The following is a 15288-nucleotide window of genomic DNA, read 5'->3' on the forward strand; positions in this document are numbered from 1 at the left end:
TTTCTACACTGTTCAGCTTTCACACCCACACATAGTGATCAGGAATATGATTAATTGGATAGAACTAATATCTATTGGTGGGATAGGTATTTTGTACAGTAAATGAACAAGTACAGCTAAAGAGCAGTTCTGCACATTTGTACCCAGAAGCAAGCTCCACTGAATCCAATGGCACTTATTTTCAGGGGCGTTTAATGGTATTTGCAATCTTGATCTCTGTCTTCTGGAATATTCTACTCTGAAATCTCCACATAGCTGAAAATCTATAACATATATAATGCATTCTTCATCAGAAAGTTCACATGCCACCTATGTCTGCAACAGATTAGCATACAGGATGTCAGAGAATGGAGAAAATAATTAAGCATTGGCTGGAGACTTCTTTTTCTAGCATTCTAATTCCTGCTTCATTCCAGCAACTTCATTCCAGTTCTTTGCAAGACTCTCAGCATTTATAATTAAATCTAAAAGTTGTATATAAGCTGGTTGAAAATATTTCCCCAAAGCTCAATGTATTCTTTACAAGGTGAATGTCTGCATTCAGAAGCACGACTGAATTAAATGGAACCTACTCCAGGTAATGAGCAAACTTCTCCATTAAGGCTGCTTAGGATCTCCCACTTCCAACATTTCATTGAAAGTCCATTTCATTCCGGAAGTCCTACAATAAAAAGTCCTGCATGTCTGGCTTGGGCATGGCAGTTGCAGGCTTTATTTTTTCCTGCCTAGGCGTGCACAAAACGGCATCTTTCTATTACTCAGAAGTAAACCTTATTGAATTAATGGGGCTGGCTCCCAGGAAAATGTATACAGCATTGTATTGTTTAATACCAAACAGTGCAAGCGGGTTAAATGCCATCCTTAGCTAAACTCTTCCGCACCTCTCAAAGCAGAAGGCACGATTATGCCCCGCAATCGCAAAGGGTGCCTCTGCCTCTGCCGGAGGTTGCGTGAGCTTCGCTGTTCCTCCACCCTCCTCCTCCAACCCCTGTCTCGCCCAGGGAGGCTTCTAAGCGCTCAAGTCGGCGAACCGGAATTATCGCTTCGCAGTTGCAGAGACTGAACACCCTGCTCCCCGTCACGCCCTCGCGGAGACTTCCGCGCATGCCCACTCGCGCCTTGTTCCCTCCGCCCACCCCGCGGGACAGGTTCTGTCTGACATCACAAGAATACATCCGGGTCACAGACGGGTTTGCTTCCTGGAAACGGTCTCTTCCGTTTCAGCATCGCCGGAGCCGGGGTGAGTCTCGGGGAGGGGGCTGAGGTTGCGGTAAGGTTGCTGTGCTTCTAAGGACTTGGATGCTTCCGTTCGCCGCTGAGCATAACGACTGAGGGGCAGCTTTCTTGGCAAATGCTCGGGGTGTGTGTATCTGTCTCTGTATCGCCGTCTTGTCTGTCTGTCTGAGCGTGTGGTGTGCAGGTTTGTGTGTGCGCGCTCGTCGGAGAATGAAGGATAATGAGACAGGTGGTTGATGCAGCGAGAAAGAGCACAGCAGGGCCGCCCTGTGGCCCGACAGTTTGAGGCTAATCTTGGTTGACAAGTAAGGGCAGCGGTGCCTTAAGTTATACTATGGTGGCTGGGGAATGCTAGGAGTCCTAAGATTTTTTTCTGTCTAAACATGCATAATATTGCACTCTTGGATACTTTTTATAGTCTATACATGGTTATTAAGAAAGAAGTCCCATTAACTTTAATAGGATTTACCTGTAGGTAAGTGTGTATAAAATTGCAGTCTTTCAGTTTCTGTTTTGTTTTTGCTTTTTAACCTGTAATTGTATTTTGAATCCTTGTGCCACTGTTACATTTTATTGGGGTTTTTATTTTATACTATATTTTTAATTTTGTTAAATTGTTTTTTATCATTGGTGGATTTTATGGCTTCAGTGACTGAACCACCCAAAAATTATTGGCTTTGGATGGTATTAAAATGCAATAAACAAGTTTTAATTTATTATAATTGCATGTTTACTCTTAGGGAGAGATACCTGTGGTATTTTTCCCCACTCAGGTGGCAAAATGACTTGGCCAGCCTACAGTGCCCATTGACCTGTGAGATGGGTGTGTACCATTTCTTCTTTTGCCTTAGGCATCCTAGTATCTTGGACTGGCTCTGTAAGAAAGTGGGGAGGCATTTTGTCCTTCTCCCACACCAGAGTTGGAGCGTGGGGTAGGAGAAAGTATCCTGACACATCTAGTTCCAAGGCTGATCGTAGGAATATGGTACATATTTTTGAGAGAAGGTCAGCATTTTCATTTAAGAATTCTAGGATGGATATCATCTGGGCTCAGTGATTTATTAACTTTCTATTTGCCAGCAAGACTGAACATGTCATCTTTTGTCACCACTATCTGTATTAATTCTCCTGAAAACATCAGCTTAGGCACAGACATCTGTCCTGTACTTTCTGCAGTGAAGACAGATTAAAATAATTCATTCAACTTCTCTGCAATCTCCTTATCCTCCTTTAGTGCTCCCTTAACTCCATTATCAGCCAGTGTCTGTACTTTCTAGCTGGTTTCCCGCTTTTTATATATTCAAATAATTCTTTGTTGATGGCTTTGATGTTCTTAGTGACATACTCCTCAAAATGATTTTTGCCTCTTGTCCTCTTGCATTTTGTGTGAGTTTGTGCTCCCTTTTGTTTTCTTCATTTGGGTAAGACTTTCATTTTTTGAAGGAAGACTTCTTGTCTCTAATACTTGCAGTATTGCTCATTAACTTCTTGGACTTTTGCTATTTTTTTAACTTGAGGTATATAGTATTTATTTATTTAGAATTATAGTATACTATCTGAGCGTCTGTTGTGGTGGTTTTGTATAATAGCCAAGCATTTTGAAGTTCTTTAACTATCTTGACTCCTCTTCCAGTTTCCTTTTTACCAGTTTTTTCATTTTTTGAAGTCAAATGTTACTATGTTGGACCTCTTTGGCAAATTTGACCTCAGTGAAATGTCAATTAGATCTGACAGTGCTGAGGTTAGTGTTACAAATCAATAACATTTACAATTCATACTAGGTCATGAACAACCTCATCTAGGATTAAATCCAGGGTTGCCAGGGCACAGTCATTTAGGTCTGAGAAATTTAATCAGAAGCAAAATGTGCATTTATCCAGTTGATGCAGGGATAATTGAAGTCCCTCATTATTGCAATGTTTCTGTGTTTGTTTTTGAGGTTTTTACATCTCAAGATTACTCTGAGCATTCTGATCTGGAGGACAATAGTGTGTTTCTAGGACTAAATTAGTTTTGGAACTAAGTATTGTCATCCACCATACCTCCATAGAGGAGTTTGCACTTTTTAGATTTTCAAGTCTGTGTGTAGGTTCCTGTCATCCAACCCAATGAGATGCACATTGGAGAGGACTCCCAAATGAGACTGCAAACCTTGCCTTGTTTGGGGGTGTTTGGAATCCACCTCCACTGCCCACCCTTGCCAGGTTTGGGTGGCACAGCAATTTGCAACCAGCATTGCGAATTATGGAAATGAGATATCTTGTGCAGGATGGGGAAAGGAAGCCACTGTGGCTTCTTCTTTGATCATGCAAACCCAGACATTGTGTGTGGAAGGCAGTCTAGGCAGTTCCTAGATATTTAAAGAAAAATTAAATTTTTGAAGAAATATGCACCATATATTTAACCTGGTGTGACATTGTGTTCTGTTTCAGAACTCTCAAGACTTGGTGGATGCTTCAGAACACCATGTTCTCATACATACTATGTTCATAGCATTTAATTTTTCCCCTTTCCTTACAGATTTTGCTACTAACCAATGTCAGGAGATAGTGATGGCACCATTAGAAGTCCCTCTGAGGGATCGCTCTCGGGAATTGAGGTTCTTCCAGATCAGCCAAAGTATGTGTGCACACTTTCTGCTGAGCTTGTTGCCAAGGCACGTGAAGAGCTGCAGGAAAAACCTGAATGGCGGCTTCGAGATGTTCAGGCCCTCAGAGACATGGTGTGCAAAGACTATCCTAACCTGGGCACATGTCTAGATGATGCTTTCTTACTTCGGTTTCTTCGAGCCAGGAAATTCGATTATGATAGGGCACTTCAGCTTCTTGTGAACTACCACTGCTGTAGGAGGAGCTGGCCTGAGGTCTTTACCAACCTGAAACCATCTGCCATACAAGATGTCTTGGAATCTGGTTTTGTCACTGTGCTGTCTCATTTAGACACTGAAGGACGCCATGTTGTCTGCATTCGTCCAGGTATGATTAACTGTCCAGGATGGAATTGATTGTCTTTTTTGTACCTTGTATTGCCTACCTGTACAGTTAGAGTTCATATAGATTGTTTATTTCATGCAGGTATATTTTGCTCTGGTTCTGCTAATCAATATTACAACTTCTCTAGCCTGCTCTCTTAACTAAATTTGGTTAGAGAAGACAGTTTGGCTTTAAAATGCCCCTGGAAACTTATATGTTAAAACACATTGGATTAATACAATCCTCCCCTTGCTTCCCTCCCCTTCCTTAAATAATAAACCAATACATATTTATAAGGCTGTAAGCTTGCCTTCTCCTTCTCAGAACATATGCCCTCTGTTTGGCATCAGAGATTCAAGAATATGATGTTTGAAAACATCTTATATAAACAATGGCCTATCCTTCATGAAGGAATATACATTTTTCTTAAGTAGAAACTAATGTAGATTAGGACAAAGTGTTAAAGGATGGCTAATAATTATAAGGCAAATAACATTCATACTTGGGAATATATTGTTGGTTTTCTGTTCAGCTTTGTAACTTACCATCTCTGTCTTATAACCATAGACAGATGGACACCAAGTAACTACCCGATTACTGAAAATATTCGTGCCATATACTTAACATTAGAAAAGCTCATTCAGTCTGAGGAGACCCAGGTGAATGGAATTGTAATCCTTGCAGACTACAAAGGAGTCAGCTTATCTAAGGCGTCTCATTTTGGTCCTTTTATAGCCAAAAAAGTGATTGGAATTCTTCAGGTAAGATCTGACTTGGTAGAAGGAGAAAATAATTGTACAATGTAAACTACTGCTTCTTCCTAATTGTTGCCTCTCAGTGGTCCTGATGTTTGGGTGTACTTGGAAGTGAGTACCATTGAATTCATTGGGGTTCACCCCACTTAAGTAGATGCAGCATCGTATCCTTAGTTCAGGAAAACTAAGTGCAACTTGAATAAATGTCCAATAAAGGAAATGGAGAAGCTGCACAAATGGTGACAAAATAAAGAAGGGGTACTGAAGATTTTCTTAGAGGAGCTGATGAAGATAGGAAGGGACTGCTTGAAACTTAGATGAAAGAGACAAAATCGTGATATGTAAGGAGTGATCTTATCCGAAAACTTGATTGATTAGAGGATAAACCTGCTACTATATACCAGTCATGACTAGAAGCTATTACCTCTAGTATAACAGTCACTCTGTCTCTGCACACCAGTTACTCGGGAACATTCCCATGGAAATCTGGACAAGGTAGGAACAGAATGCTGTACTAGATAGCATACTGATCCCGCATAGCTGACTTTTGGTTTTTATACTGAATGGGGAATATGTTGATTTTTAAAAAGTTAAGCATTTTTTCACTATAAGATGATTTGTTTTAAACTGATGCAGACTTTAATTGCATTCTCTCTATGATTGTTCCGTAGATGAGTCAGCATGCAGTTAGTAATCTAATAATTCATGTACTGGATGAAAAACTAAACAGGGTGAAACAGTTATTTTGTATCTAAAATAATGTCTTACTTAATCAAGTTTGTTTGCATTTATAATGTAAAGCAAAGAACTATAGAAATATGCATGGCTTCATCTGAACAAGCGGTTAAAGCATATAGCATCAGTTGTAAATTCATTAATGATGTGGAGGATTTCTACTATTTTTCTCATTTTTTAAAAAAAGTATTCAAGTTTCTAGTTCAGTATTACATAGAAAATGGAGAAGCTCTAGATAGGGATCCTGATCAGAGAACCACTCCTGTTAAATACAGTAAGATAAGTCAAGACAAGATTAAATTCAGGAATTTACCTTTTTCTGAGCAAAGTGTGAAACATAACAACACCCATACATTATTGAAAGCTCTGAGAAAGATTTGATAATTTTGGTAATGGGTTTAAAGCAATATGGTCTGTTTAACCGAAGGAAATAAAGCCTTAAGGAGAAAAGCCTTATGCTGAAATGAAAGATGTATGTTACTGTTGGCTCAGGTAGTAGAAACAGAATGTCCAATAAATTTATAAGCAAGTTGCTTCATATTGGCTATGACTGAACTTTTGTCTGGCAGAATGCAAGCATAGCATCATTTGCCAGCAGATGTTGACAAGTTATTCTTCCATCTATAAAGCTGCTGACTTCCTGCATTTCAATTTTCTCTAATTTGACTGGTTAAAAGCCACCCACCCTGCCACACATGCATATTTATATTAATCTGCTAGCATGTTTCCAAGCCCAATTTAAAATGTGGTTTCAATCAAAGCCTTAAATGAGTTAGTACCGAATCACATGGAAAACTGCCTTTTCTCAAACTAACCTTTTGGCACTTTTAAGATCAACAGGGGAGGTTGTTCTCATTTGCCCGAGTTCCAGAGACAGTTAGTGGCGGGAGGGGAAATGAGAAGAGGACTTTTCTGCAACGGCCCATGAATTATATCTTACTGGATTCCAAGTAGAATCATATGTTGAAGGTTTGCCTGTCATTATTTGTAATGTTTGTTGTTTTTATTACAGCATCAGTTTTTATTATTGTAATAATAATACAATTATTATTGCACACTTGCAAATGTTATTGTACACTTCCTTGGGGATGCTGCTGCTGAGAAGTGGGACAACCATGTTCAGAAAGGCAGCCAAGAACCACCTTAAATACTTACAGTAGGCCCATAGAAATCAATGGGACAAAAGACAGTTGTGACTAATGTAAATCTCATTGATATCAGTGGGCCTGCTTTAAGTATGGGTCCAATGAATTGCATGTATAGAACACTGTGGTTATTGGATGGTAAAACTGTTATTAGTAAGTACAGGTACATGCGGCAGACATTCTGGCCAGTTATTGTGTATTTTACTTCATGCATTGTTCAGGTTTTACTATGAGAATGGCAAGGCACTTACAAAAGTTCATCAGGTAGTGTAGTGAACTTTGCCAGTTTCAAAAAGCCAATATGATTTTTTGAAAGCTTGCCAAAGTCTCATGAACTTCTGCTTGTTAAAAGAGCTCCAGAGATACTGGCCTTGAAGCTGCCTTTCCTGTTAATTCTGTAGAGGACTGTCTTTGCAGTGAGAATGAGTTGTTCAGTATACCAAATCTGCTTCATTCCCAGGAATGGGTAGGGAGCCCAGATGCATCCTAACAGGCTGTGCAATAGTGCAAAAGAAACCTGTATAAAATCCACTTTAAAAAGCATTGTCTCTCATTCTTGGCTGTGAGGATGAATTGATGCATGGCCCACCCAGACATCTTTGGAGGCCTGCAGAGTGCCCTTAGTGTATTCAGGGAACCAGTAGGCCGCAAAGAAGAGTGTAACATTTCTTTTGTTTGTTAATCATCTGCATCATCGTTCATCATTGTATTTAATACACTCCATATCATCTTTGATATCTGTGGTTTTGTGTCTAAGTATTCTTAAGAATACTAAAGTAGGGTGCATTGGCTGGACCAGGGCACCATGGCCAGAACACAGTAATAGTTTAATGCTAAATTAATTGGCACTTGTCAATGTAGCTAGCCATTAAATACTGCTTTTATCATCCTAATCCTGAAATCCACTATGGATGCCACAGTAGTTCACAGACTAGGATAAGTAGCAGCAGTGTGTTTATATACCTGCCAACTCAGGATAACACTGATGTATCTGTTGAAATGAACTGTAGTCTAAGAAAGTTTATGTCATTATAAATATGCTAGTCTTTAAAGTACCACATAATACCTTTTTGTTATTTCTGCAACAGGCTAACATAGGTACTGTTCTGAAAACAGAGGGTCAAAATCTGGCTTAATATGTGTGGTTTATCTTTAGAATTGTTTTTAAATTGTTCAATTTAAAATGGAAGGGTTGTTGTTTTTTTTACATTTTAAGAGATACATCTTCTCTTACAGTATTCATTCTACTTAAGTATACAATCCTATGCTTGCTTTGGCATTGAAAGGAGCTACAATTCCTACCATCCCCCAGCATGGTTGGCTGGGGCATGCTGGGAGTGGTAGGCCTTTTCTTTATTTAAGCATTCACAGGATTGCATCCTTAAGTTCCACGTTCGCATGGTGCTCCCTACAGTTTACTGATCAGGTTATGGCCAGTACCTGATTTATCAGATTCAATTTGTTTCAGAAACATCAGTGTGTGTGTTTAAAGCTTCCAAAGTTTACCTTGTGGTTTCCTTTCCATTAAAGGAGGAATGCATTCTTTGGACATGATGGGTTTACTAAAAATCTCTTGATACTCCTCAGGAATACACACCTGCCTACACTTCTTTTTGTAACAAACTGTTTCTGCCCAACTAGGACTTTATATTTCAGAAGAAATTACCCTTCTCCCACTGAAATTAGTTTTCTTTTGAAAACTGATAGTTATATATTTGAACTGCATAATCCTTATTGGCATTCTTTTTTGTGTTTAGGATGGTTTTCCTATTAGAATAAAAGCTGTCAATATCATCAATGAACCTCGCATATTCAAGGGCATTTTTGCCATCATTAAACCTTTTCTGAAAGAGAAAATAGCAAATCGGGTGAGTAGTCGTTATGTAGCCATAATAGAACTATACTAGTGACTTGTTGGAAGGCTTCTTTTTTCCAAATGCTTGGGTTGCATCTGGTTGGCTAGTGTAGGTAAGAGGTTGTTGGACTAATTAGTTCTTTGAGTTCTTTGATCCAGCCCAGTGTTCTCATATCCTTAAGTGATGCTTTTGGGGAAGTAATAAGCACTTTGCTAACTAAACTCAACTTGAGGGACTATGCATGGTTTGCATGGTACTCTGAATTACTAAGATTTGGACCTTGCTTCCACTTTAAACACTGCCAGAGAAGAGTAACTTACAGCTTTAACACTGGATAGCTTCAGATGTTTTTGGAAACTTTGGGAACACAGATTATTGACTGTGCATCTAGTTTTGTTTTTAAGTTATTTCCTTAGTCATGGGTGCCATTGCTTATATTATTCAGGGCAGTGTGGTCAAGATTGCAAATAGACTGCTGTTCGGTCTTATGGATCAGTTTTCACTTTGTAAAAGTAAGCAGTCTCATACCTTGACTGATGAACTGTGAGCTATTTCTTTTTGAGAGGATAAGTATCTGCCATAGAGTGCTACACAAAAAGCTGGAAGGAACTCTTTCTCTCTGTTCTTTCCACTTGCTTGACAACATGGGGTAATCACGCTTTTGCAGCTTTCTGTGGTCATAGTATGAGTTTGGTGGCTACAGGGAAGCAAGTTCTTTTGGAAATTATGAATTCTAGCGCCCAATAAAGTATATTTAGGATTATAGTGTAGTATGCAATATTGCTTCAGATCATCTGTCACCTTTAAAGTTAGTTGAAGAAAAAGGAGTCCGCTTATAGCTCTTCTGCAATAATTGTCAGCTAAATACAGAATTTGTTCAATGGTTTTTGTGATGACCCGCTTGGGGTTCACTTCATCCCAAGTTATTCAAGACTTCTTCCCCCTTCAGAACTCCTCACCCCATTTTATCCACCGGCTACTTAGATATTTGTTTAGGTAACACGGCAATGCTGTTTTGCTTAGCTTTGGTTCCCTTTCCACCATGAAGCTAGCCACCAGGGGGTGCAACTGCTGTAAGAAGCCAACAACAAAGATGAATATCAGTCATCTTTGCTTCTCTATACCTTTCACCATATTAGTGTCTTTTTGTCCTTTCTTATAAGTAGAGAGCCATATCACCTCTCTACTTTTCAGCTTCTTTTCTCTGTCTGCTCCCCCCCTTTCTCTTTTGTAGCATAATGCTGGCAAATCTGAATGTTTTGGAAATTTTATATTCCTCCCCATCTCCTTAGATCAGTGATGGTGAAACTTTGAGAGACCGAGTGCCCAAACTGCAAACCCACTTATTTGAGAGACCGAGTGCCCAAAACCCACTTATTTATCGCTAAGTGTCGACACTACAATAACACCTGAAAACTGAGGTTTTTTAGAAAAAACAACTCACAGCCAGTCCAAGCAAATGTGTGTGTGTGTGTGTATATATATACTTGGCAGCGCATTGTCCAGCCATGGGAAAACTCAGACGAGTCATGGCTAATGAGTCATGGCTTGTGACGTCATTGCCTGGCGCCGTAACTCCTTTCCAAGCATGCGCATGGCCCCTGTGTGTGCTGTTATCTGATGCTCGGCTCCTGGGGCGATGCTGGCATGACTTGGCTTGTGTGCCAACAGAGAGGGCTCTGTGTTCCTGCTGCGGCATGCATGACATAGGTTCACCACCACTGCCCTAACCCTACCCTGAAGCACTCCCCTAACCCTAATATAGGGCAAAAGTTTCATTGAAAAGAGTGCGATTTTGAAAAAGCCTTCCTTGAGTAGCCTTTTCTACACTGCTCATCATTTCTGCCCATTCCACATTCCAACCATCAAAATCATGCCAGGAGACCTCATTTTTCTAACCCTAACCCTTCCCTGGTGCACACTCCTAACCCTAGTATAGGGCTATATTTCCATTGAAAAAAGTGCAATTTTGAAAAAGCCTTCTTTGAGCAGCTTTTTCTGCACAGCTCAACATTTTTGCCCATTCTAAACACGTTCCAACCATCAAAATTATACCAGCATACCTCATTTTTCTAACCCTAACCCAGTGATGGTGAACCTTTTAGAGACTGAGTGCCTAAACTGCAACAGAAACCCACTTATTTATTGCAAAGTGCCAACACTGCAATAAAACCTGAAAACTGAGGTTTTAATTTAGAAAAAAACAACTCACAGCCAGTCCAAGCAAATATATATATCTTTGGCAGCGCACTGACTGGCCATGTGAAAGCTCGGACGAATCGCGGCTAAAGAGCCGTGGCTTGTGACATCATCGCCTGGCACTGCTACTCCAAGGATGTGCATGGCCCCTATGTGCGCTGTCATCCGATGCCCGGCTGCTGGGGCAACTTGGCTCACGTGCCGACAGAGGGCTCTGTGTGCCCGCTGTGGCACATGTGCCATAGGTTCGCCACCACTGCCTTTGATTTACCATATTCAGCTTGTGGATTGATCAAGCCCTGAGCTGCTTGCCCAGCCATCATCCCATAGAAGTCATCCGTCTATTTATACATACATGGGCTTGCTCAGGAATAGACAACATAACTGCTATAAGGCTTCTTATGGTAGTTGAAATAAGTCATGCCTTTAAATATGCAATAAGGGTTTTAAGTCTGGAAACTGTGGAACTGGTTACAATCAGTCCTTTAAGTCCCAAGGAGAAATATATCAGCCTGGCCTGTAAAGTTGCTACTGTCACTTGGACTTGTGGACAAAAACCTTCTGAAACTAAGACATTGTTTGCTTGTTATAAAAATATTGATTTGAATTGAATTATCTGTATGGTTGAACTGTCTGAATTTTTCTTCTTCAGTTTTTCCTTCATGGCTCAGATCTGAGTTCTCTTCATCAGAATCTTCCACCGAGGATCCTCCCTGAAGAATATGGAGGCACTGCAGGGAAGCTAGATATTTCTACATGGAATGAGTTATTGCTGGCCTCAGAGGATGACTTTCTGTATGATGTCTCTCATCTGGCTCTTTCCAATGACTGTTCACCTCATGACCCACTGATGAGTGCAGAGATTGATGAGAAGCAATGTGATGACTCTTTGCGAAGTTTGAAAACACAGCTTTACTCTTGTTATTAGAATGCCAGTGAAAGCTTCTGAAAGGTCACCTTCTTGTTCGCAAAGAGATTAGGAACTCTGCCTTGTTCCCAGGGCTGTAGACTACGTGGAGAGACATCTGAGGCACTTTACATTGGAACCAAAGTAAATTGAAAGTAGAAGCCATGGAGATAGGTGAAGTTGTGTGAGAATCTATCAGATGGGTGCACTTGGGAACAGCTTGAATATTTTGTGGTTTATTAACCCTTTACAAAAGCAGCATCCCTCTGAGATTAAATGTCACACTTGAATGGGAATAAAGGAACATTGCCAACACCAAACTCCTAAGCATAGTTACTTGAAAGTAAGTTGCATTAAAATTAATGAGATTTGCTTTCAAATAAACAAGTTTAGGATGAGAGTACTAAATGAGTCTTTCCCAACCAGGTGCCCTCCAGAAATTTTGGCCTCTTCCTCCCAGGCATCCTAACTACAGGACATGCTCCTTGCAACTGATGGGAGTAGAAGTCTGTCTACTTCATCTGGATGGCACCAGGTAGGGGAAGGTTTCCTTTGATTCTCTCAGGCAGGAAGAGGCCAAACTGGATTATAAACTTGACAGTGCAAAATATAATAGTGGATCATGCTGTCCTTTTCTGTGGAAAAAGGAACAAATGTCATGAACTGTGAGATAAAGAATAGTAAGACTATTTTATGGCAGATAAGCTTCTAGTCCAAGAGATACCTTTTTGGTTGTAATCTTGATTCTTTTATATATTGGTTATTGCTATCCTTAACATTAATTTCCGCTACCCTCACATACAGAATTTTGTCTTCTGTAGAAAGTGTTACTACTGATGTAGAAAACCTTTGACTTGAAATTTGCAGGAGGTGGCTAGTGCAGTAGTAGTTTGTCATTAAAGGTCAGTGAAAGCCCATGCTCATTCTGCCTCCCAGAGTATCAAAAGTCTCTGAATCTCTTTTACACCATACTTGAACTTGTTCGCCAGAGAGGACTAAAAAAAAATGGACATACATAATTTTGTATAATTCAGTTGTTGGTTAATACCTTGCTTTATTTAAAACAGGTCTGGTGTAGGGGAATACAGAAATCAGCTAGCTGTAGATGTCTGTTAAGTAAAGGAAAGATGCTTGTTGAGGTATCTTTATTTTTGGGAAGTAGAGTTTTTGAATTGTTTCCATAAACCAAATGTAGACAGGGTATTTTACAAGCACAATATCTGGTTTGTAAATGTTTTAAAAAATTCCCCGTTCGGTGTGGTGTTTGGTCACTTGGACCGCAGTGCTGTTTTGACCTTGGCTTGCTATGCAAAGGTCACTTTCAGTCTTGTCTGTAGTGTCACCCTTTTTAATAGAAGTGCTTAGGTCTTCCTTAACTGGTAGCTTAACTTTCATAAGAAGTGTGTTCTCTCTCTTAGTTACATAGTAAGCTGTTATTTTATCATCTTGAGTTAAAAACCTTAAACCATTCTTCACATTTTACTACAGGATGAAATGGGTCTGGACCCCTGCTAGATGTTCAGTGTGTATGGGGCAGCAGGTCAACTTACTATCACCTCATCTAATAGCACTTTTGTGGAAGTTCTTACTTAGTGCCAACTAAGACCAGACACTGGTGCTTATTGTAAATATGGAATAGGGTCTTCAATAGGTAGACCATTGTATTGTTGGTGCCAAACTTGTATTTTTCTAAACCATATAACCACTTGCCTCTGTATTACCAAAAGCTGAGGCAATTTTGTCAGTGCTGCTTTGCTTAACCTAGAATTCTCCTTTTGAGTATATATATGTGGTATGTTAAATGCCAAACCAGGCCATGGAATTTGTTTTGCTGTGAAGTACAGCAGATTTTATCTCTTAGAGTTCCCTTATATTCAGACTTCTCCTACATTGATATGTAATGCAAATTGCTTTTTCTTATGCGAGTCAGCGGGGCCAGGTACACAGGTCTGCCGACCTGTGCATACAAGGAAGTAGACTTGTTAATTACATGAAAGCAAAAAATATGTGGAATGATATATATCTTTTCTTCTACTGGAAGCGATATCCATTTATTAAAAAGTGGACTTGAGTATGGAGGCTATAACTGAACTAACATATGAGGTTTACGTGATAGCCTAGAAATCATGATGGTTTTATCCTGCAACTTCCCACCTAAATGTGGGACTTTATGCAGAAACTATTTTGAACAGACCTTAGGTATTGTTTTCTTTGAGTAGCAGACTTCAGATACTACTGAATGCCAACATTTGTTATTTTGCAGAAAAAGTTATAAGCCAAAAACATTTTATATTACCTCTTCCATGGTGATGGAACTTGACATCATTCCTCAAAAATCTCTTATGCAGAAGTTCAAAAAATAAAACACTTGACCTCTGTTAAGGCTTATATATGGAAATATGTTGGGACTTCCCACAAATTTTATTCTGGTCCAGTTCTGGTTTATGTTTTCTCTTTCCTTGCATTCTTCATATTATTCCATGTAATTGGAATAACCAAATTCGTAATGCTTGTAGAGATAGTATTTCCTCCTAAAAGAAGCATACTCTAAACTGACCCCTCTCACATCCCACAGTGGCACCTCTGACATAGTGAAGACTTTACAAAAAACTAAGTTTGTTAGTTTGCTTCAGAGGTGTTGGGACAAATGGGCAAGGAAGTAGGATAGCATAAAAATTTAAATGTTAGAAGTGGAGAGGGAAATTTATGATAGCGTATGCTGAGTCTTTACCCATGAAGATTCTTTGGCAGTATTGATACTTCTAAAAAGAATCATTCCAAGCAGAGGAGTACCTGGCCTTGAGCAAGACACATTGGTAACTTACCACAATTTTCAAATTGCCTTTTTCAACATCATAGGAAGCAGGAAAATGGTTACCATAAATACTTGAATTTATACTGTGGGCTGAACAAGCATCTGTAAAGTCTGAGCTTTTTTCAGAGGATGGGTGAAGTGCTTTGTTGCTACTGTTCAAGCTGTTTTGGCATTTGTCACTAATTGTTTCATATGAATTTGTTTTGCCTTTTACTGTATGTAGAATTCAGGTGTTTGGTTAAAGTATACACCTTTGGGGGTTTATTTTTATATTGCACTTTATAAAATGAATTGTTTAAGTGTAACTTTATGCATGAGCAGATATTAAACAATCCTACTTTAAAACAGCCTCTGTTCTTTTGAAGAAAACATTTGATGCTCCTTTCTGATGTATATTCCAAGAGTGTTAGTAAGCCCAATTTAAAACTTTTTCCACTGTGCTTTTGGAAGGTGATACAAGGAATCCTAGTAAGAGCCTAACTAAATATGTGATTGTATTTCATGTTTAATTTTTGATAGAAACTCCTGCTTCATAAGGATAGCATTGAGAAGAGCAAAAAGATTATATTCCCTCCTTCCATTAGCTGCAAACCTTATTGGCACTAATATGGGGCATTTTACAAAAAACCCAATCATACCTTTCTAGCTGGGCCCTAAGATTTTCATTC

At 39.4% G+C, this 15288-nt stretch overlaps 1 protein-coding gene across 3 annotated transcripts; it reads left to right on the forward strand.

The window, feature by feature from the left end:
- The first annotated feature begins 1172 nt into the window (after positions 1–1172).
- TTPAL (alpha tocopherol transfer protein like) lies at positions 1173–14965 on the forward strand. 3 transcript variants are annotated; one of them, XR_006415685.1, is made up of 6 exons: positions 1291–1360; positions 3757–4211; positions 4776–4969; positions 8601–8711; positions 11551–12148; positions 12232–14965. XR_006415685.1 is itself a non-coding variant. In XM_044440230.1 (5 exons), the coding sequence occupies exons 2-5, from the start codon at positions 3773–3775 to the stop codon at positions 11824–11826; spliced, it is 1020 nt and encodes a 339-aa protein (XP_044296165.1). In that variant the 5' UTR covers positions 1173–1240; positions 3757–3772; the 3' UTR covers positions 11827–14965. The 3 variants fall into 3 exon arrangements, 2 of the variants coding, with proteins under 2 accessions (XP_044296165.1, XP_044296164.1); XM_044440230.1 differs by lacking the exon at positions 1291–1360 and adding an exon at positions 1173–1240 and having other exon boundaries at positions 11551–14965; XM_044440229.1 differs by having other exon boundaries at positions 11551–14965.
- Positions 14966–15288: the final 323 nt, after the last annotated feature.

Source organism: Varanus komodoensis, unplaced genomic scaffold (genome assembly GCF_004798865.1).
Source record: "Varanus komodoensis strain SLA01 unplaced genomic scaffold, ASM479886v1 scaffold37, whole genome shotgun sequence".
Classification (NCBI taxonomy): domain Eukaryota; kingdom Metazoa; phylum Chordata; class Lepidosauria; order Squamata; family Varanidae; genus Varanus; species Varanus komodoensis.